The 26,566-nt window shown below is 45.8% G+C and overlaps 1 protein-coding gene across 1 annotated transcript in view; it reads left to right on the top strand.

Moving 5' to 3' along the window:
• The window catches only part of mybpc1 (myosin binding protein C1), a 77,262-nt gene that overhangs the window by 15,435 nt on the left and 35,261 nt on the right, over window positions 1-26,566 (top strand). Inside the window, exons 5-14 of the mRNA XM_052029789.1 lie at window positions 2,629-2,746; window positions 6,739-6,787; window positions 12,565-12,624; window positions 13,467-13,633; window positions 14,859-14,991; window positions 17,437-17,561; window positions 18,776-18,881; window positions 21,018-21,178; window positions 23,144-23,309; window positions 26,309-26,415. Coding sequence (XP_051885749.1) covers window positions 2,629-2,746; window positions 6,739-6,787; window positions 12,565-12,624; window positions 13,467-13,633; window positions 14,859-14,991; window positions 17,437-17,561; window positions 18,776-18,881; window positions 21,018-21,178; window positions 23,144-23,309; window positions 26,309-26,415 — 1,192 coding nt within the window. The remainder of the gene's footprint in view (window positions 1-2,628; window positions 2,747-6,738; window positions 6,788-12,564; window positions 12,625-13,466; window positions 13,634-14,858; window positions 14,992-17,436; window positions 17,562-18,775; window positions 18,882-21,017; window positions 21,179-23,143; window positions 23,310-26,308; window positions 26,416-26,566) is intronic.

The following is a 26,566-nucleotide window of genomic DNA, read 5'->3' as shown; positions in this document are numbered from 1 at the left end:
GTTACAGAGAAAGTGCAGTGTAGGTAGACAATAAGGTGCAAGGTCATAATGAGGTAGATTGTGAGGTCAAGAGTCCATCTTATTGTACAAGGGGACTGTTCAATAGTCTTATAACAGCAGGATAGAAGCTGTCCTTAAGCCTGGTGGTACATGCTTTCAGGCTTTTGTATCTTCTGCCCGATGGGATGGTGGAGAAGAGAGAATGTCCAGGGTGGGTGGGGTCTTTGATTATGTTGGCTGCTTTACCAAGGCAGCGAGAAGTATAGACAGAGTCCCCTCCATGGAGGGGAGGCTGGTTTCCGTGATGTGCTGAGCTGTGTCCACAACTCTCTGCAAAGGGTCTTCACAGTAGCTCTCTGCAAAGCCGTTGCAAAGGATATCAAGAGGGAGCAGGGAATAATAAAACCAACATCCAGCCCTTTCCAAACAAGTGCCTCACGAGGAAGCCTGAGATTCCAGCCATCCTTCCCATTCCTGGAGCAGAGTTCACAGGGGTTGGACCTTCCACTCTTTATTCTACTGCTCTTTTCTCCAAATAACAACTGCGGGACACATGCCAGTGTAAATTACTCTCAGCTGTTGAGTCACAGGCCATGAAAGGAACTTGGGAGTTATACGACCAAGTGGATAAATGCTGTCATACTGGACTATTTTTAAGTTGTGTCCTGGTATCACTATCTGCATGCCAAGTTCCATCCAGATACTTCCAAGTGCATTTAGAAGTTTTTGTAGAATCTTTTCCTGTTTTGGTTCCGTCATTCCACAAGTATTAATTTAGATAGAATGACTGCCATTCCTCACACCCACTCACTGTTCTAATCTAGAGTTTATCTCCCTGACCTCAGCTCAATGAGACCTGACTCAATGTTGGGTTTGGGTCTGATGGGCTAGTCCTTCATAAATAAATGTGCTCGTTTCCAACGTCTGCAAATCTTTCCCTCAAGAGTCAACTCAAGTCAACTCGAGTTTATTGTCATGTGCACAAGTGCAGTGAGGTACAGGTACAATGAAAAACTTGCTTGCAGCAGCATCACAGGCACATAGGTACAGACCACACACAGAACATGAATTATATGTACATTATATATAAAATGTGAAAAAAGAGGACTCTGCAAAGTCAAGACAGTGCAAAAAAAAACAGACACAATCAGAGACAAGTCTATGGTACTGCAAGATGTGGTCCGTAGTGTTCTGTTGCTGAGGTAGTGATTAGGGTTGTGCCATTTGGGTCAAGAGCCAAATGGTTGAAGGGAAGTAGCTGTTCTTGAACCTGGTGGTGTGTACAGAAGCCTGAAATCCCACACCAGCTGTTCAGAAGCCTGTACAGAAGCTGTACAGAAGCCGTACAGAAGCCTGAAGTCCCACACCACCATGTTCAGGAACAGCTGCTTCCCTTCAACCATTCAGTTCTTGAACCAACCTGCACAACCCTAACCCTACCTCAGCAACTCTATGGCCACTTTGATCACTTTGCACTAAAATTGATTTTTTTCGTTCTAATTTGTGTTTTCTCGTAAAAATTGTGTATAATTTATGTTTTCCTTGTGAATGCTGCTTATCTGATGCTCTGTGCCTGTGATGCTGCTGCAAGTAAGTTTTTCATTGCACCTGCGAACACATGGACTTGTGCAGATGACAATAAACTCGACTTTTAACTTTTTTTGACTCAGGCTCTTTGTACCCAAGCTCGCCTCGGATTGGAAGCTCCAGAACTTTAACATCCTCCTCCAAAATCTACAAATAAACATGGTCAGCCGGAAATCAGTGCTGTGATTAATTTACCTGGGGATTTACCCTGACTCTCTGGGTAAGGGGAACATCCAACACAACATTTAATTGGATCCGTGAAACTAGCACATTTATTTATGAAGGACCAGCCCCATCAGACCCACACCCAACACTGAGTCAGGCTCATCGAGCTGTGGTCAGGGAGACAAACTCTCATTTTGATTAGAATAGTGAGTGGGCAATGAGGAACAGCAGTCAATTTTTTAACTTCAATGCTGCACGACAATCTTTGCACCATTCTGCTGTTTTGTGCTCGTTGCTGTATTTATTACTGTATTTATTACCATGTACACTGCTCACTCTGTGAGCTTCACCCAAGCAAGGAATTTCATTGCACCCTTGTGTGTCTGACAATAAAGTAATCTGAATCTGTGTGTTTAAACTGAGTCCAAAATGTCCCCAGAATCAGAGTTTATGGCAGAAGTATTTGTGTTAAAAATTCCACAGTGTTGTGGGTGGTTCACTCTAACTTTGGACAATTTATTTCAAAGGAAAATCAAATAAGATTGCATGAATTCTGAAATAAAAACAGAAAGTACTGCCCAGCGGGTCAGGCAGCATCTGTGGAGAGAGAAACAGAGATATTGTTTCCCATTTACCAGTTCTGGCGAAGGGTCTTTGACTTATTTCACTTTCCATCGACTGGCTGAGTGCTTCCAAGGAAGCTAACACAACTGAGCGGAAACTTACCCCAATGGTCAACAAAATCTTTCATTTCTGGAGGCACCAGGAGCAAGCCCAACTGTGAGCCACTTTAACCTGCACGCTGTGCTTCACCTCCCACTGAGAGCTGACCTCTCACAGCCTTGTGGTACAAAAATCATTCCTTTTTTATTGCAGATTCACACTTTTGAAATGCAAATCATCAAAGCGAAGGAAAACTATGCCGGAAACTATCGCTGTGAGGTGACCTGGAAGGACAAGTTTGACAGTTGTACTTTTGACCTGGAAGTCATAGGTGAGGAACATTTTGGTGAATCTTCCAACTACAGGTTGAAACTCTTTAGTCCAGCAGCCTTGGGACCCGACTGGCGCCAGATCACAGAAAACACAGACCACAAAAATTGCTCCTGGTCATCTTCTGAGCAGGAGAGCTGTGCTTTTTAACACTGTTCTTTTGGACACTCCCCGGGGTTACATAAAGGTTCCAAGAACTGTTCATAACCCAAAGTTTCTGTTAAGTCAGAGTAGCTCTTGGCTGGGATTGCAAAAGTTGTACTGGTAGGTTAGTTAGCTGCAGGTTAGTACAGATCTTTGTTAAGTTTAGATCTTAGTTAAAATTAGTTAGTTAGTATAGATCTGCACCACAGATTCAAAACACGTTGGACTGTGGGAGACAACCTGTAATTTTATACTTCTTAAGTTTTCTTTGCTGCTAACAATTTCAGGAAGGCACAGGTGTGAGAGAATGCCAGGAATTGAGTAGTCAGGCAGTGAAATTCAAGTGGGCCAAGGAATGGCAAATGGAGTTTAATTCAGATAAATGTGAGGTGTTGCAAAGTCAAATCCAAGTAGGACTTTCACAGTGAACGGCAGTGCCCTGGGGAGCGTTGCAGAATGGAGGGAACTTGGGAGTACAGATACATGGTTCACTGAAAGTGGAGTCACAGGTAGACAGGCTGGTGAAGAAGGCTTTATACTCAATGCCCTGGCCTTCATCAGTCAGGGCATTGAGTATAAAAGTTGGGAGGTCATGGTGTGGTTGTACAGCACACTGGTGAGTCTGCACTTGGAGTACTGTGTTCAGTTTTGGTTGTTGTGCCATAGAATACAGAATCATATAAATCTATATAATTTCTCTCTTTCTCCCCCCCCCTTTTCTTTAAAAAAAAGAAAATGTATACATGCAAAAAAAAAAAGAACTCTCTGCAAAACAAAACCCACACTCTGCAAAATAAAGTTATCCCTCAGACTTTGTGGCATGATGTTGTGCCGACCTATATAAACCTACCCTATGATCAATCTAACCCTTCCCTCCTACACAGCCCATAATCCTCCATTTTTCCTACTTCCATGTGCCTATCTAAGTCTTGTAAATGTCCCTATTGTATCTGTCTCTACCACCACACCCGGTAGTGCGTTCCATGCACCCACCACTCTTTCTGTAAAAGATCTACCTCTGACATCTTCCTACACTTTCCTCCCCTGACCTTAAACTGATATTGGCCATTGCCGCCCTGGGGAAAAGTCCACTCTGTTTATGGCCCTCATAATCTTATACATTTCCATCAAGTCGCCTCTCATCCTGCATTGCTCTAAAGAGAAAAGCTTTAGCTCGCTCAACCTTTCCTCACAAGACATGTTCTCTAATCCAGGCAGCATCCTGGTAAATCTCCTCTGCACCCTCTCTAAAGTTTCCACATCCTTCCTTTAATGAGGTGACCAGAACTGAACACAATACTCCAAGTGTGGTCTAACCAGAGTTCTATAGAGCTGCAACATTACCTCACAGTTCTTGAACTCAATCCCCTGACTAATGAAGGCCAGCACACCCATAAGCCTTCTTAACCACCCTATCAACTTGCACGGCAACTTTGAGGGATCTATGGACTTGGACCCCAAGATCCCTCTGTTCCTCCACACTCCTAAGAATCCTGCCATTGACCTTGGACTCCATCTTCCAAAGTGTATCCTTTCACACTTTTTGGATTGAACTCCATCTGTCACTTCTCTGCCCAGCTCTGCATCCTGTCTATGTCCTGTTGTAACCTACGACAACCTTCTACACCATCCACAACCCCTTCAACCTTCGTGTCATCCGCAAACTTACTAACCCATCCACCCACTTCTTCATCCAAGTCATTTATTGGAAAAATGTCATTAAACTGGAAAGAGTGCAGAAAAGATTTACGAGGATGTTGCCAGGACTTGAGCGACTGAGTTATGGGGAGAGGTTGGACAGGCTGGTCTTTATTCCTTGGAGTGTAGGAGACTGAGAGGTGATGTTATAGAGGTGTATAAAAAATCATGAGGGGTATAAATAGGGTGAATGCATTCAGTCTTTTCCCAGGTTGGGGAATCAAGAACTAGAGGGCATAGGTTTAAGCTGAGAGGGGAAAGATTAAATAGGAATTTGAGAGTCAACTGTCTTACTCAAAGTATGGTATTCATGTGGAATGAGCTTCCAGAAGAGGTTGAGGCAAGTAGAACAACAACTTTTAAAAGACAGTTGGACAGGTACGTGGATTGGAAAGGTTTAGAAGGTTTTGGGCCAAATGCCAGCAAATGGGACAAGCTTGGATGGGGCATCTTGGTCAGCATGGACCAGTTGGGCTAAAGGGCCTGTTTCCGTGCTGTATAACTCTATGAACTCTGTGAGTGGAATTAACCTAAACAGCTCAGAGAGTGGCACGGGTCTTAGACCAGAGTTGAGTTGAGTTGCTCTGAGACCACTTTGCCCTGGGGTGGGCTCCGGTGTTGCATCGCGCTGACCCGAAGCGGTTCGTGGTGCTTTACCATCCATGTGCCATTGGATATTGGGTTTGTGGTGAACACACCTAAATCACCGCACTGCACTGGCCTCTGCACCAACTTGTTAAAAGCAAGTTTTTTGATGAGGCAGCATAGAAGGTTGAAGAAGAGAGTGCAGTACATGTGGTCCACATTGATGTTCAGAAGCTGTTTGATAATATCCCCCATCAAATGTTGGTTAGCTAGAGCAAGAGTGGTTACAATCTGCAACTCACTACTTGTAGAGGTGTTGGAAACAGTCAGTCAGGGCTTTCAAGAGGGGGTCCGACATGCACTTGGGGGACAATGATTTTCAGGGCGATGGGGAAAGAACATAAGGTCATATACATAGGATTTATCACACAGGAACAGGCCATTTGGCCCAACCAATCCATGCTGGCATCTATGCTTCACTCAAGCCCCCTGCCATCTTTCCTGTGGTAAATCTATCAGCGTGACCCTGTGTTCTCTTCTCCCTCCTATGCTTGTCAAACTCCCCTTAGCAACATCTAAACCACTTGGCCTAACCACTCCCCATTGGAACAAGTGAAGAGTTCCTTCTGAATCCCCAGTTGGATTTCTCTCTGACTGTCTTCTACTGACAACCTCTTGTTCTGCTTTTGCCATGTGGAAACATTCCCTCTGCTCCCACTCCATCATTGTATAGACCTCCACTGGCTCCCCCGCTCAGCTTTCTTTTCTCAAGAGACCCAGCCTGTTCATCCTTTCCTGAGATATATTCCCTTGCATTTCTGGTATCATCCGTACAAAAGTTCTCCAACCCTTCCCCAGTGTCTGTGTATCCTGCTTACAATGACAATCAGGACTGTACACCATGCTCTGGGTGAGATTGAACACAGGTTTAGCATAGCTTCCCTCTTTTCCAATTCTATCCCTCTTGAATCAAACTGTGGAGTTTGGATTATCCTACTTTGTGGCACTGTTAGCCTGTGGTGCAACCTTTAACGATTGGTGTGGGTGATCCCTTGTTCCTCTGTCCCATCTTAGACCTGCAAGTAATGCGACCTCCCTGTTCTCCCTACCAATGTGTACCAGCTGGGATTGATTAGACAGACACATGTGGTCAGCACAGACTCGAAGAGTGAATGGTCTTTTCCTTGCCATTATGAAAGAAATGTTTACAATTTATGAAAGGATGTAGGCAAAAGGCAGGTAACTATAGGCCAGTTAGCTTAACATCTGTAGTCGGGAAAATGCTTGAAGCTAACATTAAGGAAGAAATAGCGAGACATCTGGATAGAAGTGGTTCCACCAGGCAGATGCAGCATGGATTCAGGAAGGACAGGTCCTGTTTGACAAACTTACTGGAGTTCTTTGAGGATATAATGAGTGCAGTAGGTGTTGTACACTTGGAGTCCCATGTCCACATCAGCCATGATCTTATTGAATGGCGGAGCAGGCTCGACGGGTCAGATGGCCGACCCCTGCTCCTGTTTCTGATATTCTTTTGGCATTTCACTCGTATTTTTTTGCTTTCAGAAGTCCCAGAGGTTCAGCAGATTGATATCCGAGCTGCCTTTAAACGCAGGTAACTACAACAACACTTCAGCAAGATTCCAATCTCTCCTTATTCCCCGAAGTGCATTCAACCCTCTTTCATAGAATTGACAGCCACGGCCATTCCCCCCATCTGCTCCCTGGTACTGTTTCTGCTCTGCACCAGCCTTCTCCCATCCCTCCATCTCAATACGTTAACATATCCTTCTCTTTCCTCTCATTAGCCTTAAATACACCCATGACATTCAGTTTGATGGGAGCCAGATACACACACTGTGTGATTAAAGGATAATAAAACTCCCTTCATCTGCACTCTCAGGGCTTTGCTGGTGGTGGACAAATGGATTTTCTGAACTGTCAGATGTTATTTTATTAATAACCCAACACACATTTAATCCCCTCATTTTCAAGATGTAACTCAGTACAAAAATGCATTTTCCAGTGAACCTGGTAAGTTTAAAAGGAGCACAGCAACCAGGTCCCTGATGTGAGAGGGAGAGTGGGAACTGTGATCTCAGAGAGGGAGAGTGGGAAACAGGCCCCAGGGAGTGAGTGGGAACTGTGGCCCCAGGGAGTGAGAGGGAGAGTGGGGACTGTAGCCCCAGGGAGTGGGAGAGAGAGTGAGAACTGTGGTCTCAGAGACTGAGAGGGAGAGTGGGAACTAGCGCCCTGGTGAACCAGATGCAGAACCACCGTGGGTTCTACATCGTCGGATTATTGGAGTTTTACTGCACCCAGTTAACTTTTGGAAGTCCCTCTTTAAACAGGCAGCACATTCAAGGTCCCAGCAACTGGCTCCTGAAAAGTAATTTTCATTTCCTTCCTGGTTCTTGGTTTGAACCTGTGTTTCCTGTTACTGGTTCACTGGAAACAGTTACCTCCCCTTTATTGCAAGCCTGGTGGGCGCACACTTTGAATCTTTCAGGCATGTTCAGATGGAGTAACGATCTTTTCTTTAAGGAGTTAATTGTGTGAAGACCACTAAGCATTAATGCAGTCTATGAGTCTTGTATAGTGCCATGCTGATTGATAAGCAGATGTTACATTTTTTCTAATAAACGAGGTTTATTTACATATTTACAATTTTAAGCAGAATATTTACGTGGTTCTCAAATTAAAAATGACCATTCCAGTCTGGGATGCACTCCAGCCCCTGCGATGCCCACTGATCCCGAAAGGCCCCCAGAAATCTAGTAGACACCAAGAGCTCCCCCTCTTCCAGGCATGGACGTATCCTTGGAAGAGGAGCAGGCAGTCGGCTCGGGCGGAATCCACTGCCTGGAACTGTGAATGGTAACCTTGTCCAGGACCAGGAGCAGACCAACGAGGGGATCCCCTGACTGACACCCCCCCACCCTCCCCCTCCCCGCATCCTCTGTGCAGGGTGCCCAAAGCTCAGGGGAGTGGGGCTGAAGTGCAACCAGAACTTGAGGAGCAGCCCCTACGAATACTCAAACAGGAGCTGCACCACGTTGTGGTGTGGTCAGTGCGTAGGGTGATGATTAGATGCCTAAACAGGAGGTATTGAGGCTTCTTCATGTGGTAACTGGTAAAAAAGAGGAGCAAAGTCAACCATCCATGCACCATCTTCAAGGTATAGGAGGAGAGCATTCAGTGCCCCATTCAGTCTTGACAGTTCCAATGGGCCGCCTGCATCAACTGCTCTTTCCCAACTTGCTCCACTCTTTGTGTGAGGAATGCCTACTGATTTCTCTTTTAGTCAACGCTGGCTCTAGAAAATCCCACTTCTTCACAAAGAGCAGAGGATACACGATGCAGGAAGCAGCATCGTGAAACGTCAGATGGAGAGGTATTCTTCTTGTCGTCTGGACCAGCTGCAGGAGTGGTCACTGAGAAAGGCGCAAAGCTTACTGCTCCTCCAGGGAGCAGAGTGAAATAGTGCAGGAACACAAAGAAATGCACTTAGTCCTGAAATAAGGAGGGAGCGCTGAGAAGTGTGAGCTTCTAGAAAATGACACTACAGGAACCACAAACTGCCAAAACCCAAGATGCGGAGCCAGGTCAGAAACACCAAGTGCCTTGCTTCATGGGAACTCAGAACTGCTGTCTACAGAGCTGGAGGATTCACTAATTATTTAACGCTGAAGTAATAAGAACATCTGTATGGAAGTCTGTAGACATGTATTGGAACATCTGACTGTGAAGATTACCTTCAGTGAACATCCCACATCTAGAGGCCAAGATGTCGATTTCCTATCATTTGTAGAAAACTTTTGGGATCAGTATTCTGAGCCCACATGATGCATCCAGATATCTCGTACCCATCTTTGGAAGGAGGATAATTGAAGACCACTTTTTGGGCGACTTTGATATGAATCTCAACAGAAGAGCAGGAAGTTTACCAAAAGGCCAAATGAAAGATCAGTGAAGAATCTGTTCCAATCAGTGAGACGATGGAGTGAGCTATAAGGAAATGTCTACCTCTTCAGTAGGAGAACAGAGGCAATTGCGTCTATGATGGTCACACCAGATTGGATACAAGATAAGCAACAAGGGAAGCATCCAGCGAATTTATGATTGTTGCTTGGGGAGGGTCTTGGATGGTTGATTGATGGGTGGGTTAAGGTTCAATTTTGATTGGTTGGTGGATGGATGGATCAAAGTCCACTGGTGGGTCTTGAGAAGTGGATGAGTGGTCAAGGTTGGTTGATGGACAGGTGGGTGATTGGGTGATGAGTGGGTGGGCCAAGGGTGACTGGTGGGTGGATAATGGATCTTGGTGGATTGGTAGGTCATGATTTATGCATGGGTGATTGAATGGGTCTTGGTTAATCTTGCTTGCCCAGTTGCCTGGTGGCATTTAAGGGCTTCTGATTGGCTTTTCTTTGCTAATCGACATGACCTGCAAGTTCACCTCTAAGAAAATCTATTGTTTTTGTCTCAATCATAGGGCGGCGCCAGTAAGGTAAGGAACTCTTTCATTCTTATATATTTTGGTAACTCTTAGGGAAGGAGAGAATCTCTTATTTCCCTCTTAGTATCTTTCTGTGGGTGATGTGGGAGAGTAATCTTATAAGTAATCTTCAGTTTAATTAGCATCTTGTGTCTTGTCTTTCCCTGGGTTGGTGATGAAGAGACCTGTCTGCTTAACGTGGTCTCCCCGCTGCCATGTATGACTTCCTTGTTATCTCATGACATTAACCAAAAATTAGTGGCTACTGCCTTGAGCGGAGTCGTATTCTCTTGACACTTGACTCTTGAAGCGACGAGGTTTCATTGCCTGTCTTGTGACTAACCATACTTTGTTTATTGACTGCAACATTGAGCACAGGTGCACCATGTCTGGGTACAGGCGATTCAGCCGCGAAATCACTCCGTGAGTTTCTGATCATGAATCTTTATTGGTCAATATGTTGGACGGTTAACTAATCTTACTAATTTTCTTTTTTTGAAGTTTGTGTACCATAATGACTGAATTATGAGTACTCTTCTACACTTTATTGACAAGATGCTGATCTTGCACATCAATACCTCCTGATGTAAGGAAGAACTGAGAAAACAGATGTGACTTGTGTACCAGGTTTCATGGTAAAAGTTGTGCTCAAACTTGTGCAATCACATCCAATGATTTTCTTCTCACCGTTATGGTCTCTCACGATGCTCCAACTAACACTCGGGACACAGCCGCTTGCTGTGGTCAGTTTTTTGATTGCATCTCTTGAGTGCTTGGAGGTATTTTCTTGTCTAGATATCTTCGTGGAAGAGGGTGGAGTCTTTACATCGGCCAGCGATGAATAACAGTTACCAATGGGATGTAATAAGTGTCTGTATACAAACACATCATAATCCGGCCAAGTTGTTCAGGGGCTCCCTCATGTTTTTAATAAATTAATTGGTAATGCCAGCAACCCTAATTACCCTGACCTCAATGGTTTGTGGGGCTGTTACAGAGGGCAGTTAAGGAGCAACCGCTTGGGGTGTCTGGAGTCAAATACTGGGCAGACTCAAGGCAAGGATGGTTGCTTTCCTACCCTGATGAATACTGGTAATTGGTTAACTATTGTCCCATATACTGAGATACAGTGAAAAACTTTGTTTTGCATGCCATCCAGAGAGATAATTCCATACGTCAGTGCATCGGGGTAGTACAAAAGGGAAAACAATAAGAGAATGCAGAATATAGTGTTATCGTTGCAGTGCAGGCAGACAAATAAGGTGCTAGGGCATTGACGAGGTAGATTGTGAGATCAAGAGTTCATCTTTATCGTACAAAGGTTCGTTCAAAGGTCTTATAATAACAGGTTCGAAGCTGTCCTTGAGCCTGGTGGTACGTTCCTCAAGCTTTTGTATCTTCTGCCCGATGGAAGAGGGGAGAAGAGGGAATAACTGGGGTGGGAGGGGTCTTTGATATTTGTGAGCCAGTTATTTTCTTCTGACGATCTAATGGTTCAATGCAATTAACTAAATTTAATTTTCTGACTGCTATGGTGCAACTTGCAGTCTTGTCATCAGTACTGGTCATTCGATTGCTAGAATATAAACGTTTAGAGAGAGAAGCAGAGGTCATTTTATCAGAACTAGGAAAAGTCAGAAAACAAGTTTTAACTTGCACAGAAAGAGAGGTGGGGAAAACAAAAAGCATTTGTAATTGGTTTATTATTGTCACAAGTACCGAGATACAGTGAAAAACTTTGTGTGCCGTCCAGTCAGACCATTCCGTACATCAGTGCATTGAGGTGCTACAAAAGGAAAACAATAACGGAATGCAGAGAAAGTGCAGCACAGGAAGACAATATAAGGTGCAAGGGCCATGACAAGGTAGACTGAGAGATCAAGAGTTCATCTTTAGCGTATAAGAGGTCTGTTCAAGAGTCTTAAAACAGCAGGATAGAAGCCATCCTTGAGTCTGGTGGTATGTGTTCTCAAGCTTTTGTATCTTCTGCCTGATGGAAGGTGATCGGGGTGGGAGGGGTCCTTGATTATGTTGGTTGCTTTCCCAAGGCAGCGGGAAGTGGAGACAGAGTCCATGGAGGGGAAGCTGGTTTCTGTGACGCGCTGGGCTGTGTCCACAACTCTCTGCAGTTTCTTGCGGTCCTGGGCAGAGCAGTTGGCAGTGATGGAGTGGAGTCTGAGAGACTGCTACTACAGTACTTGGTAGTGAACTGCTGCTCCAGTCACCACCAAGCCTCCTTTCCCTTTTGACCTGCTTGCTTGTTAGCCATTTTCTCAGTTTGGAGCAGAAACAATTGGACCTTACAGCTGTTTCAAGTCCAGGAATACATGGGCATCATGGAACTCCATGAATCACGAGGCTTGTAGGATTATGATGTCTTGTACCTCTGTAAATGCATGTGACAGTATTAATTCTCAAAAATTTTAACAGGTACAACATGTGGCGTTGGAGTGTAGTGCTGATGAGGTTTGAGCAGGCAGTAAAGTATAATTTATTACTTTTGTTTTGAAAATTTATTGAAAACAGCTGAATATTAAAAGTTGAAGGCAGATTTTGAACGTGGATTGACGACGGTTATGTATTACCAAATTAGGAAATCAACTAGACTGCCTCAGAATTGAACTTAGATTTATATCTACATACATATGTTGTTTTAGTTTTGTCTTGGGTAAAGATTCAACATCACTCCCTTTGCATTGTGTGAAATTTTAAGAATTCTGGTGGTTGAGCTAATATTGGAGACAAATCTCTTTCAAGTGCAATTGGATGAACTTAAATGAGTTGGTTTCTCTTCAGCCTTGCTCTGAGTGAATGTTCTATTTCTTTTACAGTTTCTTATTGACTAGATTCCTAGCAGCTTGAACGTCTTTTTCTTTTTCTCTCTTTGTTAAAAGTGGAGGCGATGGTCAGGATGATGCAGGGGAACTTGATTTCAGTGGATTATTGAAGCACAGGTAAGATATTAATGACGTTGGTGAGGGGGTACTTGGACTATTGTGTTCAGTTTTGGTTGCTCAGCTATAGGAAATATCCTATTGAGCTGAAAAGAGTGCAGAAAATATTTACAAGGATGTTGCCAGGACTCGAGGGATTGGCTTATAGGGAGAGATTGGGCAGGCTGGGACTTTATTCCTTCCAGTATAGATGTACTGTATATAAAATCATGAAGGGCATAGATAGGGTGAATGCACTTAGACATTTTCCCAGGGTTAGAGAATCAAGAACTAGAGGGCATGGGTTTAAGGTGAGAGGGGAGAGATATAATAGGAACCCAAGGGGCAACTTCTTCACACAGAGGGTAGTGAGTATATGGAACAAGTTGCCAGAGGAAGTGGTTGAGGCAGGTACAATAACAACATTTAAAAGGCACTTGGACAGGTACATGGATAGAAAAGGTTTAGAGGGATATGGGTCAAACACGGACAAATGGTACCAGCTTAGGTGGACATCTTGGTTAGCATGGACCAGTTGGGCTGAAGGGCCTGTTTCCATGCTGTATGGCTCTATGACTCCCTGACAAGGGTGTTATCAAGCAGGACCTGTCACCGGGCCACATCAGGAGACAGGAGAAGTGGACTTGGTCAAGGAGCATCTTAAAGGAGGAAGGGGCAGTTTGGGGAGGAGGGAGGTGGGGAATTCAAGAGCTTTGGATACCAGTGGCTTAAGTCCTGGCACCAGAAGCAGGAAGATAAAATCTGGGAATGCTGGAAGGGGGTAGAAGTGGAGGAGTGCAGAGGGCTGTGGGGGGGGGGAGAAGCGTGCAAGGTGGAACTGAATCCCTTGTCTTCATCGCCAGGGAAATTAAGGAAGAAAGCACGGAGCCTGACTTTGATGTGTGGGAGCTGCTGAAGAACGCCCAGCCACACGAGTACGAGAAGATTGCATTTGAACATGGCATCACTGACCTGAGGGGTCTGCTGAGGCGCTTGAAGAGGATAAAGCGAGAAGAGAAAAAAAGTGCTGGCAAGTACCTTGAAAGACAAAAGGACGCGGAGACTGCTTCCCTTCTCCATTGACTGTGGGTCACTGCGAATAAATCATAGAACATAGAACATAGAACATAGAACACTACAGCACAGTACAGGCCCTTCGGCCCACAATGTTGTGCCGACATTTTATCCTGCTCTAAGATCTATCTAACCCTTCCCTCCCACATCGCCCCCTATTTTTCTATCATTGCACCAAGAAACTTGCTCCCTACCTCTGCTGAGCTTCCTGAAGGACCTGCCTACTTTGTCCCGTCCCCCTGCCCTCTCCCCACAGCCCTGGCACTGTTGCCGTCAACTATTTGTAGAATTCTCTTCAGAAAGTTTCTGTAGAATCTGTTTCCATTGTCCTTTAGGGAAGCACGTCCAGATCACAGCAACTTGCTGCATCTATTTAAAAAAGAAACCCTCTCCTCATCTGCCTCTTGCTTCTTTTGCCGATTATCCTACATTTGTGTCCTTTGGATACTGATCCTCCTGTCACTGCGAACTCTCCATCAAAACTTCTGTAAACCATTAAATCTCCTCTTAACCTCCTCTGTGGTAAGGAAGACTATCTCCACTTCTCCAGTCTCTCCCCCAAGAACTGATGGCTGAGCTCTCCTAATGTTATGGTAAATTGCTTTTTCACCCTAACTGTCGATACAGGAGAATTCCTTCTCTCGGAATGTCTGGCAGTGTCTTGTAACACAACCACTCATTCAGAGAATCAGGAGTGACAAATGCACTGATGTAAAACTTCCTCTCTCTTGTGTGCAGTACAGTAGTACATTGTACTCTGCATCTGAAACTCAGTCCTGTTGACTTAAAGAGATCTGAATTCCAGAATCAGAGTACAACGTTATATTGCACTTAGTGCTATAAACTGGCGAATATCTCTCATTGATAAATGGAAATATTGGTGTTGATTTTAACCCTGTGGACATGTGGCTAATGGTTGCCTGAGGACAATGGAGCTGAATCTTCTCAGAACCCAGCCAATGGTGTCACCTATCTGCAGGGCCTTGAAAATGAATGAAGAGTGTGTACAGACAAAACTTCTAAAACGGGGCACCCAAAATATTGTCCAGTGCTCCAATCCTTTAGATCAGTCAGATCCCCTATTTACAAACGCTTTCAAATCTTCAGTAAAGTAACATGTAAAAGTTGGCTTTGCTTCACATTGTTCTCTTACTCACATTTCCTTCCTGTTGTGCACAAAGCTTTTGCAAAGATTCTGGATCCTGCCTATCAGGTGGAGAAGGGCGAAAAGATAAGGTTTGTGGTGGATTTGGCAGATCCAACCGTGGACCTGAAATGGTATCGCAATGGGCAAGAAATCCGCCCTGGTCCAAAGTAAGTGTTTGCCTTAAACTTTTTATTTATTAGTTAAGTGGACTGAAATTATAACATCAGCCCTGATGGAGTGAATGTACTGTATTATGACCTCAGGCTATTCCCATTTATTCCATCCAGGCCTCTTAATTTTATAAAGTCTCCTCTCAGCTTTCCATGAAATAGATTCCATGGAATGCCACATTACAGGAAGGATGTGGAGACTGTGGAGAGGATGCAGAAGAGGTTCACCAGGATGTTACTTGGATTAGAGAGTATGAGCTACAAGGAGAGGTTGGACAAATTTGAGTTTGACTCCCTAGAGCATCGAAGGCTGAGGGGAGACCTGATAGAGGTTTTTAAATTACGAGAGGCATAGATAGAGTCAGAGTCTGTTCCCCAGGGTGGAAATGTCAAACACCACAGGATATGCTTTTAAGGTTAGAGGGGAAAAGTTTAAAGGCGACATAAGGGGCAATTTTTTACGCAGAGAGGGGTAGGTGCCTGGAGTGGGTTACATGCAGTTTGGTGGAGTTTAAGAGGCTTTTCGATAGACACATGAATATGAAGGGAATGGAGGGAGATGGATGATACACAGGAGGAGGGCATTTAGTATAAATTGGCATCAAGATCGGAACAACATCATGGGCTGAATGGCCTGTCCACTGCTGGACTGTTCTGTGTTTTGTTCTATGAAATAACCCTATCTTATCCCACCTTCCCTTGAGGCTGCACTCCCTCCGGCTCCAGGTTCTCATTCACACGATACACCACCCTGCTCTGAACATGTCACTGTCCATACATGATCACTGCATAAGAGATTGGTGGATATTGAGCCAACGGGATAACCACATGAACCACAGCAGTCGAAGAGAGAGACAGCACCCTTTCGGTCACATTAAGTTATCTGAGAGGCTGGTGGCCACCTTAAGAGATGTTCTATGAAGAAAGGCTAAGCAGTTTGGGTCTGTGTTCCCTGGAATTTGAAAGAATGACTGGGATGTTATTCAAAGTCAAAGTCAAGTTTATTGTCATCTGCACAAGTCCATGTGCGCACAGGTGCAATGAAAAACTTACCCGCAGCAGCATCACAGGCACAGAGCATCAGGTAAACAGCATTCACAAGAAAAACATAAATTATACAAGAAAGAACACAACTAGAACAAAAAAAGTCCATTGTAGTGTAAAGTGGTCACAGTGTTTCTATACTGAGGTAGTGATTAGGGTTGTGCAGGTTGGTTCAAGAACCCAATGGTTCTGCTGTTCCTGAACCTGGTGGTGTGGGACTTCAGGCTTCTGTACCTCCTGCCCGGTGGGAGCTGCAAGAAGATGGCATCAACGATTCAGGAACAGCTTCTTCCCCTCCGCCATCAGATTTCTGAATGGTCCACGAAACCATGAAAACTACCTCGTTATTCCTTTTTTTTCGCACTACTTATTTGTTTTTGTAATTTATAGTAAATTTATGTATTTGCACTGTACTGCATAACAACAAATTTCACCTCATCTAAGTCAGTGATAATCAACCTGATTCTGATCCTGATTCTGGCCCAGACGGTGGGGATCTTTGATGATGGATGTTGCTTTCTTGAGGCAGCATCTCCTGTAGATACTCCCGATGGTGGGGAGGGGTGTGCCTGTGTGTATTAAATCCTAAGGGTAGATGTTGAGATGTTTCCACAAACTAGGGAACATAGAAGGTAAGAAGCTGGTCATTTAAAACTGAGGTGCATAAAAATTCTCTGAAGGAGGTGAATCCCTGGAATTCTCTGCTCCTGCTGGGTGGTGGAGCCGGATCATAAGATAAGATAAGATATCTTTATTAGTCAGATGTACATCGAAACACACAGTGAAATGCATCTTTTGCGTAGAGTGTTCTGGGGGCAGCCCACAAGTGTCACCACGCTTCCAGCGCCAACATAGCACGCCCACAACTTCCTAACCCGTACATCTTTGGAATGTGGGAGGAAACTGGAGCACCCGGAGGAAACCCATGCAGACACACGGGGAGAATGTACAAACTCCTTACAGACTGTGACCGGAATTGAACCCGGGTCACTGGCGCTGTAATAGTGTTGTGCTAACCATTACACTAGGTGGAGATGGATAAATATTTGAAAGATCAAGTTGAGGGTTATGGGGAATTGGTACAGGATAGGAACTGAGGCCAGCATAGATCAGCCATATTAAATGGCAGGGCAGGCTTGAGGGGCCGAGTGGCCTACTCTTGCATCTATTTTCTAGCGGCCACAACATGAATGAGATGATGGTTTCTGTCGTGCTGAGGAAGGGTGGTCGTGTTGGGGTGGGAAAGAATGGCCTTGATATGGGCACTGGAGGAGCAAACGATGATCGGGGACAGTGGTGGAATTGGGAAATCAGATGTGGACAGTTCCGGTCAAACTTGTGCCAGACTGAACTGCTGAGGCTGCATCTAATGAAGCTTCCCTTTGTCATCTTGAACAGGTATATCTTTGAACACAAGGGGACGTTACGTATGTTGACGATAAAGAATTGTACCAAGGCAGATGATGCAGCATACCAGGTCTCGGCTGGGGAGGAGAAGTGTACAACAGAATTGTTCGTTAAAGGTGAGCACCTTCCAAAACCTCCTCTGTAAGTTGACGCTGCCCTCCTGTTCACAGAGAAACTGTCCAACAGATCCACGCCCAAATCTACCTCCACCTCCCCACCTCATCTCACTCCATGAGCATCTCCCTCTGCCCCCCAAGGGCATATCTGACTTCCCCTTAGGCCATAGAGGCCATTCAGCCCATCTAGACCCTCTCTCAACATGGAGAGCAGAGTAAGGTTGCCCATCTTTAATTAGGGTGTCAATCAGAGGCCAATCTTATTGGTGGGTCCGGAGTTACAGAAGGCTGGTCTGGATGAGGATGGTAATAAACCTTCTTCGCTGAAAGGTGTTCGGGAACCAGACGGGTTTTTAATAACATTATGGTGATTTCGTTCATCACCACCATAACTAACACTGGCTTTTTTTAAAATTGTGGATAATTTAATTTCCGGGTGCTGTGGTAAGGTTAGTCCAGATTTCTGGATACTGGTCAGTAACTTAACCGCTATGTCACCCACCAATGTACACAAGTGTCACAATGAGGTTACAAGGTTAACACAAGTTCAAGATAATACTTGTTCGGCTGAACACAAATAAAGACAATGAAACTCCTCCAAACTAAATGAAAAAAAACTTAGAAGAACAAATTCAAGCTCCAGTTATAGTCATTCAGTACTGAAACAGGCCCTTCAGCACACCTAGTCTGCCCCGACCATCAACCTAATCCCATTTCATTCTCCTCACAATCCTATCAACTCCCCCCAGATTCTACCCCTCACCTACACACTGGGGGCAATTTACAGCAGCCAATTAACCCACCGACCTGCACGTCTTTGGGATGTGGGAGGAATCTGGAGCACCCGGGGGAAACCCACCGGGTCCCAGGGAGAACATGCAAACTCCACACACACACAGACAGCACTGGAGGTCAGGATTGAACCTTGGACACTGGAGCTGTGAGGCAGCGGCTTTACCAGCTGCACCACTGTGCTGCTCCATCAACAAGCATTGGGGGTCACCTGATTCTTGGTTATATCACCGAGGGCACTGAGTATCTCACCAAAATCGTGGCTGAGTCAGAACCAGATACTTACCGATGTGGGTCTGAAGTCCTGTCGCTACAGGGGGATCAGAGATGAATGTGAACGATGAGACTCGGGGGTAGGAGCAGGCTGAGCACTGAATGCCTCTGAGCCTCTGATCCTCACCCACTGTCCTGTGTCCTTGCAGAGGCTCCCATCCTAATCACTCGAGAGCTGGAGGATATGAATGAGCTGGTCGGGGAAAGAGTGGAACTGGAATGTGAAGTGTCAGAAGAGAATGCACAGGTGAAATGGTATGTGAGCCCGCTCCTATCAGATCAAAAACAGGAGGGACTTCAACAATAGTCATTTTTCTGTCTTTATGTCCTGCACTGTACGGCTGCCGCAAAACAACACATTTCACGACATATGTCAGTGACAATAAACCTGATTCTGAGATACTTTAAACAGGATTGGCCAAACCCTGAGGGGCACAGATAAGATAAGAGAGATGATATAAGATAAGATAAGATCTTTATTAGTCACATGTACATCAAAACACACAGTGAAATACATCTTTTTGCGTAGAGTGTTCTGGGGCAGCCCGCAAGTGTCACCATGCTTCATGCCCACAACTTCCTAACCCGTACGTCTTTGGAATGTGGAAGGAAACCAGAGCACCCGGAGGAAACCCACGCGGACATGGGGAAAACGTACAAACTCCTTACAGACAGTGGCCGGCTGGAATCGAACCCGGGTCACTGGTGCTGTAAAAGCATTACACTAACCGCTACGCTACTGTGCCTGCCCTAAGGTAGACAGTCAGAGCCTTCTCCCAGGGTGGAAATGTCAAATACTGGAGGGCATAAGTTTAAGGTGAGAGGGGGAAACTTTTGAGATTTATATGAGGCAAGTTTTTTACACAGAGTGGTGGGTGCCTGATACTGATATTGGTTATCTTATCATAGATCATCTTATCATAGATTGTGAGGTCAAGAGTTCATCTTAGTGTACTAGGGAACCGTTCAATTGTCTTATAACAGTGGGATAGAAGCTGTCCTTCAGCCTGGTGGTATGTGCCCTCAGGCTCCTGTATCTTCTGCCTAATGGGAGAGGGGAGAAGAGAGAATGTCTAGAGTGGGTGGGGTCTTTGATTATGTTGTCTGCTTCACCAAGGCAGCAAGAAGTGTAGGCAGAGTCCATGGAGGGGAGGCTGGTTTCCGTGATGTGCTGGGCTGTGTCCACAACTCTCTACAGTTTCTTGCAGTCCCAGGCAGTGCAATTGCCATACCAAGCCGTGATGCAACCAGATAGGATGCTTTCTATGATACATTGATAAAAGTTGGTGAGTGTCAAAGGATTTAGACCCTGTGGCAATGAACGACTGGCGATATGTTTCCAAGTCAGGATGACATGTGACTGGGAGGGAATGTTGGGGTGTCAGTATCCCTGTCTCCTTCTTCCCTTTCCTTAGTAGGTTTGGGAGGTACTGTCACGGTAGACTGGGCAAGTAAGTTGTGTAGGTGGTATACACTGCAGCCGCTGTGTGTCAGTGGTGGAGGGGATGCTGATCAGCGAGGAAAAATTGGTGGGAAAATCAAAGTCAAGTTTATTGTCATCTGCACAAGTCCATGTGTGCACAGGTGCAATGAAAAACTTACTTGCAGCAGCATCACAGGCACAGAACATCAGATAAGCAGCATTCACAAGAGAAACATAAATTAAACATAAACTAAATACAATTTTTACAAGAAAGAACACAATTAGAGCAAAAAAAAGCACAAAGTCTATTTTAGTGCAAAGTGATCAAAGTGGTCCCAGTGTTGCTATACTGAGGTAGTGATTGGGGTTGTCCCAGTTGCTTCAAGAACCGAATGGTTGAAGGGAAGCAGCTGTTCCTGGAGCTGATGGTGTGGAACTTCAGGCTTCTGTACCTCCTGCCCTATGCAAGCTGTGAGAAGATGGCACGGCCCGGATGGTGGGGATCTTTGATGATGGATGTTGCCTTCTTGAGGCAGCGCCTCCTGTAGATACTCCCGATGGTGGGGAGGGATGTGCCCATGATGTATTGGGCAGAGTCCACTGCTCTATCCAGCTTCTTAAGATCCTGTGCATTTGAATTGCTGTACCAAACCATGATGCAACCAGTCAGGACACTTTCAACAGTACACCTGTAGAAGTTTGTTCGAGTGTTCAGTGACATGCTCAACCTCCTTAACCTTCTAAGAAAGTAAAGACACTGGCGAGCCTTCCTTTGGGCTATGGACCCCTGCTTCAGAGGGTCAGGACAGAAACGGGGGGGGGGGGTGAATGGAGTCTCCCTGTGCTCTACACCTCTCAAGCTCTGTGAGCATCTGGAAGAACCTTCTCATTAATACACCTTGTGTGTGTATTTTGGAAATGCAGTAACTGGTTTACTGACCTCATCGGCCTTTGGTCTTTCTCTTCAGGTACAAGAATGGAGTTGAGCTTGGCGTTTCGTCCAAGCACCGCTTTAGGACAGAGGGAACAAAGCACTGGCTTATCATCCCAGAAGCATCCAAGGCAGATTCGGGAACATATTCCGTGAAAACCACAGGGGGACAGTCCACAGCAGAGCTAAAAGTCGAGAGTAGGTATCACCTTCCCAGGGAAAGGTTTCAAATGCGAGCTGAGCAACCAAACCTGCAGGGAGACTGGGAATCATGGAACGTCATGGTGTTTGCATGAGTTAATTTGGTCCATTGTGAGTCTGTCAAACAAATGATGGCTATCCTGCTTAAATCCACTTCCTCCAGGGACACAGGAGCAAAGCCTGACTTCTCAAAGTGTCCAGGCTAAAACATCTGGATTAAATGCAACATTTTCTTCCATTCTACATTCTCTTAATTGATTTCCTTCATCTTCACCCTGTCCAGGAGTCTCCTAGTGTTGGACACCACCATTCCATCTCCCCATTCTAAAGAGAAACAACCACAGACCACAGAGTCTCTCCTCATCTCTCCCGTTCTCCAGCCCTCCACACCCTCTCCAGTGCCACCGCATTCTTCTTGCAGTGTGGTGACCAGAAACTGTAGCCAGTGCTCTTGCTGTGCTGTGCTGCCCTAGTCCCAGTGAGACCATACTATAAGACCATAAGATATAGGAACAGAATTATCCTATTTGGCGCATTGGGTCTGCTCCGCCATTCAATCATGGCTGATTTTTTTCCCCTACACTTGTATTCTGTGTGTAGACCAATAAAAGCAGGTATCCTCCAGTAGGCAGAAGTGTCACAGAGTTATACAGCATGGAAACAGGCCCTTCGGCCCAGCATGCTGACCAACATGTCTCTTCGAGCTGTTCCCATTTGCCCACGTTTGGTCCATATCCCTGTAAATGTTTCCTATCCATAGACCTGTCCAGATGTCTTTTAAACATTTTAATTGTACCCACCTCTGGCAGCTTGTTCCACACACCCACCACCAAGTGTGATCAACTTGCCCCTCAGGTCCCTTTTAGATCTCCCCTCTCACCATAAACCTGTGTCCACCAGTTTTAGACTCCCCAGTAGTGGGGAGAAGACTGCGGTCATTCACATTGTCTATACTCTTCATGATTTTATAAACCTCCAGAAGGTCATCCCTCAGCCTCCTGTGCTCAAGGGAAAAGTCCCAGCCTATCCAGCCTCTCCTTATAACTCAAGCCCTCCGGTCCTGGCAACATCCTTGCAAATATATCCCACAGACTTCCCAACTTAATGACATCTTTCCTATAGCCGGGCGACCAGAACTGCACACAGTGTGATCTCACCAATGCCCTGTGCAGTTGCAACGTGATGACCCAACTTGTATACTCAGTGCCCTGACCAATGAAGGCCAGTATGTCAAATGTGTTCGTCACCACCCTGTCTACCTGTGTCACCAGGGAGTGGCCATGTGGTATTGAGGTAGAGGATCAGCTATGGTTATAACGGGTGGAGGAACAGGGCTGAGTGACCTACTGCAGCTCATGTTTTCTTTGCTTCTGTTAATTACTCCTGGGACTGTCTAGCATGCCGCTCACTTGTGGGAAGCAGAATGCGACAGCCCACCACAACCCTCTCCAGGGCGGCTGGAGGTTGAGTGATAAACATTAACCTTGCCAGAAATGGCTCCCTTCCTGAAAGTGATTGATTTAACAGCCAGGAACACACCGATATCCTACGGTCAGATCTTGTCACGGGTTTTCAAGTTCAATCACTGGTCAAAGCCACCAATCCTGGCCCATCCGCACCCCCTCGGTGACCAAAATGTGCCAGAAGTCGCAGGTAAGCAGGGTTTGTGCAGTGTTCTGGAGAGGAGAGCTACTTTGAGGAAACCTCCCAGCTATGGGAGCCTGTCAGTAAAGTGCCACTGGTTCCTGAGGAGAGATCACTGCTGTCCTGCTAGTTCTGGGCCAGTGATGACTCCAGGTCCACATCAAGTGTGTCTGATTTCTGAGTCCTGACTTAACCAGGCACATTGTCTTAGCATGACCGACTACCACAGTTCTCTCCAATAAACGGAGCCCAGCTGTTTAGAAATGAGTCGCAATTATGTACTGTGCAAGATGGCTGACGTTGACTCCTTCTTCCTAGTGAGACCCCTCAAGATCCTGCAGAATCTAACAGACCAGGTAGTCCAAGCCGGCACCCAGGCTGTGCTTCAATGCGAATTGTCGTTACCCAATTTACCTGGAAAGTGGTACAAAAATGGACAGCTCATCTACCCAAGTGACCACGTGAAGATCTTTCACAAAGGAAAGTGAGTTGCACTTGGTTTGGCCAGTTATTGGACCTCCCCCTCCTCGGGGGTATTGGAAGGTTTTGTTGGGCAAGAATGTGAAGCTGAGGGAGGGAAGTGGAGCTGTGGTGAAGATCAGCCTTGATCTCATGAAGTGGTGTATTGGGCTCCTCCTACAACAGACTCTGAGATATACCGTTGTTGACTAATGGAGGGTAGGGCAAAAGGGCAACATCCCATGTCCTGGGTCTCTGGTAATTTGGTTTATTATTGTCACATGTACTGAGGTACAGTGAAAAACTTGTCTTGCATACCGTTCATACAGATCAATTCATTACACAGTGCATTGAGGTAGTACAGGGTAAAACAATAACAGAATGCAGAGTAAAGTGTCACAGCTACTGAGAAAATACAGTGCAGGTAGACAATAAGATGCAAGGTCATAACAAGGTAGATCGTGAGGTCAAGAGTCTATCTTATTGTACTAGGGGACCATTCAATCGTCTTATAACAGTGGGATAGAAGCTGTCCTTGAGCCTGGTGGTACGTACTTTCAGGCTTTTGTATCTTCTGCCCGATGGGAGGGGGAAGAAGAGAGAATGTCCGGGGTGGGTGGGGTCTTTGATTATGCTGCTGCTTCAGCGAGGCAGCGGGAAGTGTAGACAGAGTCCATGGAGGGGAGTCCTGAAGAAGGGTCCTGACCCGAAACATTGACCGCCTGCTTTTCTCCACGGATGCTACCTGGCCTGCTGAGTTCCTCTAGCATCACCGTGTTTTTCAGGCTGGTTTCCATGATGCCCTGGGCTGTGTCCACAACTCTCTGCAGTTTCTTGCGGTCCTGGGCAGAGCAGTTTCCGTACCAAGCCGTGATGCATCCAGATAGGATGCTTTCTATGGTCCATCAATAAAAATTGATGAGAAACAAAGGGAACATGCCAAATTTCTTTAGCCTTCTGAGGAAGCAGAGGCACTGGTGAGCTTTCTTGGCCATATGTGGTTGGACCAGGACATGCTATTGGTGATGTTCACTCCTAGGAACTTGAAGCTCTACCCTAAGTACAGTGGTCAGCATGGGCTGAAGGGCCTGTGTCTGTGATGCATGACGCTGACTCTCTCTGACCATTTGTTGGACTCTTACCAGCGTTGATGTACAGAGGGATTTTGGGGTCCAAGTCCATAGTTCCCTGATAGTGGCCACACAAGCAGATGGGGCGATAAAGAAAGCATATGGCGTGCCTGCCTTCATTGGTCGGGCCATTGAGTACAAGAGTCAGGAAGTCATGTTGCACCTGTATGAGGCCACACTTGGAGTTCTTATGTGCAGTTCTGCTTAGCCCATTACAGGAAGGACCTGGAGGCTTTGGAGAGGGTGCAGAAGAGGTTCACCAGTGTGTTACCTGGATTAGAGGGTATGAGCTGTAAGGAGAGGTTGGACAAACTTGAGTTGTTTTCTCCGGAGCGTCAGAGGCTAAGGGGAGACCTGATAGAAGTTTATAAAATTGTGAGAGGCATAGGCAATCAAAATCTTTTTTTCCCAGGGTAGAAATATCAAGTACTAGAGGGCGTGCATTTAAGGTGAGAGGGGGAAGGTTTAAGGGAGATGTGCAGGCCAAGTTTTTTACACAGAGAGTGGTGAGTGCCTGGAATGTGCTGCCAGGGGTGGTGGTGGAGGCAGATACGACAGAGGCATTCAAGAGACTTTTAGATAGACACATGGAAATGTAGGGAATGGAGGGACATGGACCATGTGCAGGCAGAAGGGATTTAGTTTAATTTGGCATCATGGTTGGCACAGACCTTGTGGGCTGAAGGGCCTGTTCCTGTGCTGTACTGTTCTATGTGACTCTGAGTTCTCCTATCGCGCTTGCCGTTGCTCCTGGTCCACCTGCCATAAAGCAACATGCCCAAAACTCCATGACAGATGCCTGAATCTTGTAGCGGGTCTCTTCACCTCTCCAGATACCACTGAGGATCAGCGGCAGGAAGGTCCTGATTCAACCAAAACATCCTGGGGGTTGGTGGTTAATGGTTGAGTGGGTGAAGGTCGGAGGAGTCAGAGGCAAAGGACACGGCCACAGTTCCTCAACCTCCATCCCACCAACTGTTCACTGGCGAAGGTCCCGAGGATTGACTGTCCCGATGGGTTCTGGTACAGACCAATCCATCCTATGGGAACCTGAGGAACTCCTATACATAGCCTGCTACAATTTCTCACACAAAGTGGAGACTATAATTTGAACATGGCTTCCTTCTGAAATTAAATAAATCGGCCAAATTTGACTAGCTTAGGTGGGCATCTTGGTCGGCATGGATGAGTTGGGCTGAAGGTCCTGTTTCTGTGCTGCATTCCTCCATTTATGATTCTACAACATTGAATTTTCAGCATAGAAACAGGCCATTTGGCCCATTGGCTCTGTACCAGTACCTCTGGTCCATTCCAGCATCCTCCCACACATCTCCATCCCCCTCCCACCTCTGTTTCTCCAGCTTCCTCGAGTGTACCTACTGTTCCCCTCCTGTATGTGTGAGCTCCGCATTTGCAGAGTTCTGAGTGAAGACACTTCTCCAGAATTCCCTCTGGGGTTTAATTGTGACTCTCTTACAGTGATGATGCCTATTTCCGGAACTCTTTCTCCTCCTCTTCATCCCTAGCCCTCCCCCAGTCAAGTGCAAGCATCTCTCTGTGGATCCTACCCAGCACCTCATCATTTTGGGTGGTGATCTGGTCACCTGACAGCCTTTATTTAACTAGGGTGAAAGGTCCTTTTCAATTTTCCCCCAATAGGAAGAATCACACTTTGAGTATCACCTCAGTTTTGCTGCATCTTCCACAGAATCCTCTTCCTTCTAATGATGCAGAGGCCATACATCATCATCAGGACCTGCAGAGACCACTGATCCCTCAGTGCTCCAAGGACAGTCCAACCAGGGTTCAAGTTGAACACATTTGTTGGACTTTATGCTTTGTTACTTTGTGTAAGAACTTGATGAAAACCTAAGGAGTTGTTTTGCCTTTGAAGAGTTCACAAGCTGGTGGTGGATAAGATGGCTTTGGACGACGATGGAGAATACACCTTCGTTCCTGAAGGCTACTCGATGCACCTGGGAGCTAAACTCCGAATGATCGGTAAGTGAAACTACTGAAACCCTGTGAATTAGACGTGGAGAACACAGGTACCCACTGTCCTGCTGTGGAATTATCCACAAAGTGATGCTGTGATCTCACTCCCTGTATTACTTGAGGCTAACACCTGCAGATTTTTGATTGATGGGGAGCT

Source organism: Pristis pectinata, chromosome 15, assembly GCF_009764475.1.
Source record: "Pristis pectinata isolate sPriPec2 chromosome 15, sPriPec2.1.pri, whole genome shotgun sequence".
Taxonomy (NCBI): Eukaryota; Metazoa; Chordata; class Chondrichthyes; order Rhinopristiformes; family Pristidae; genus Pristis; species Pristis pectinata.
This window is presented reverse-complemented; position numbering and strand designations above follow the sequence as displayed.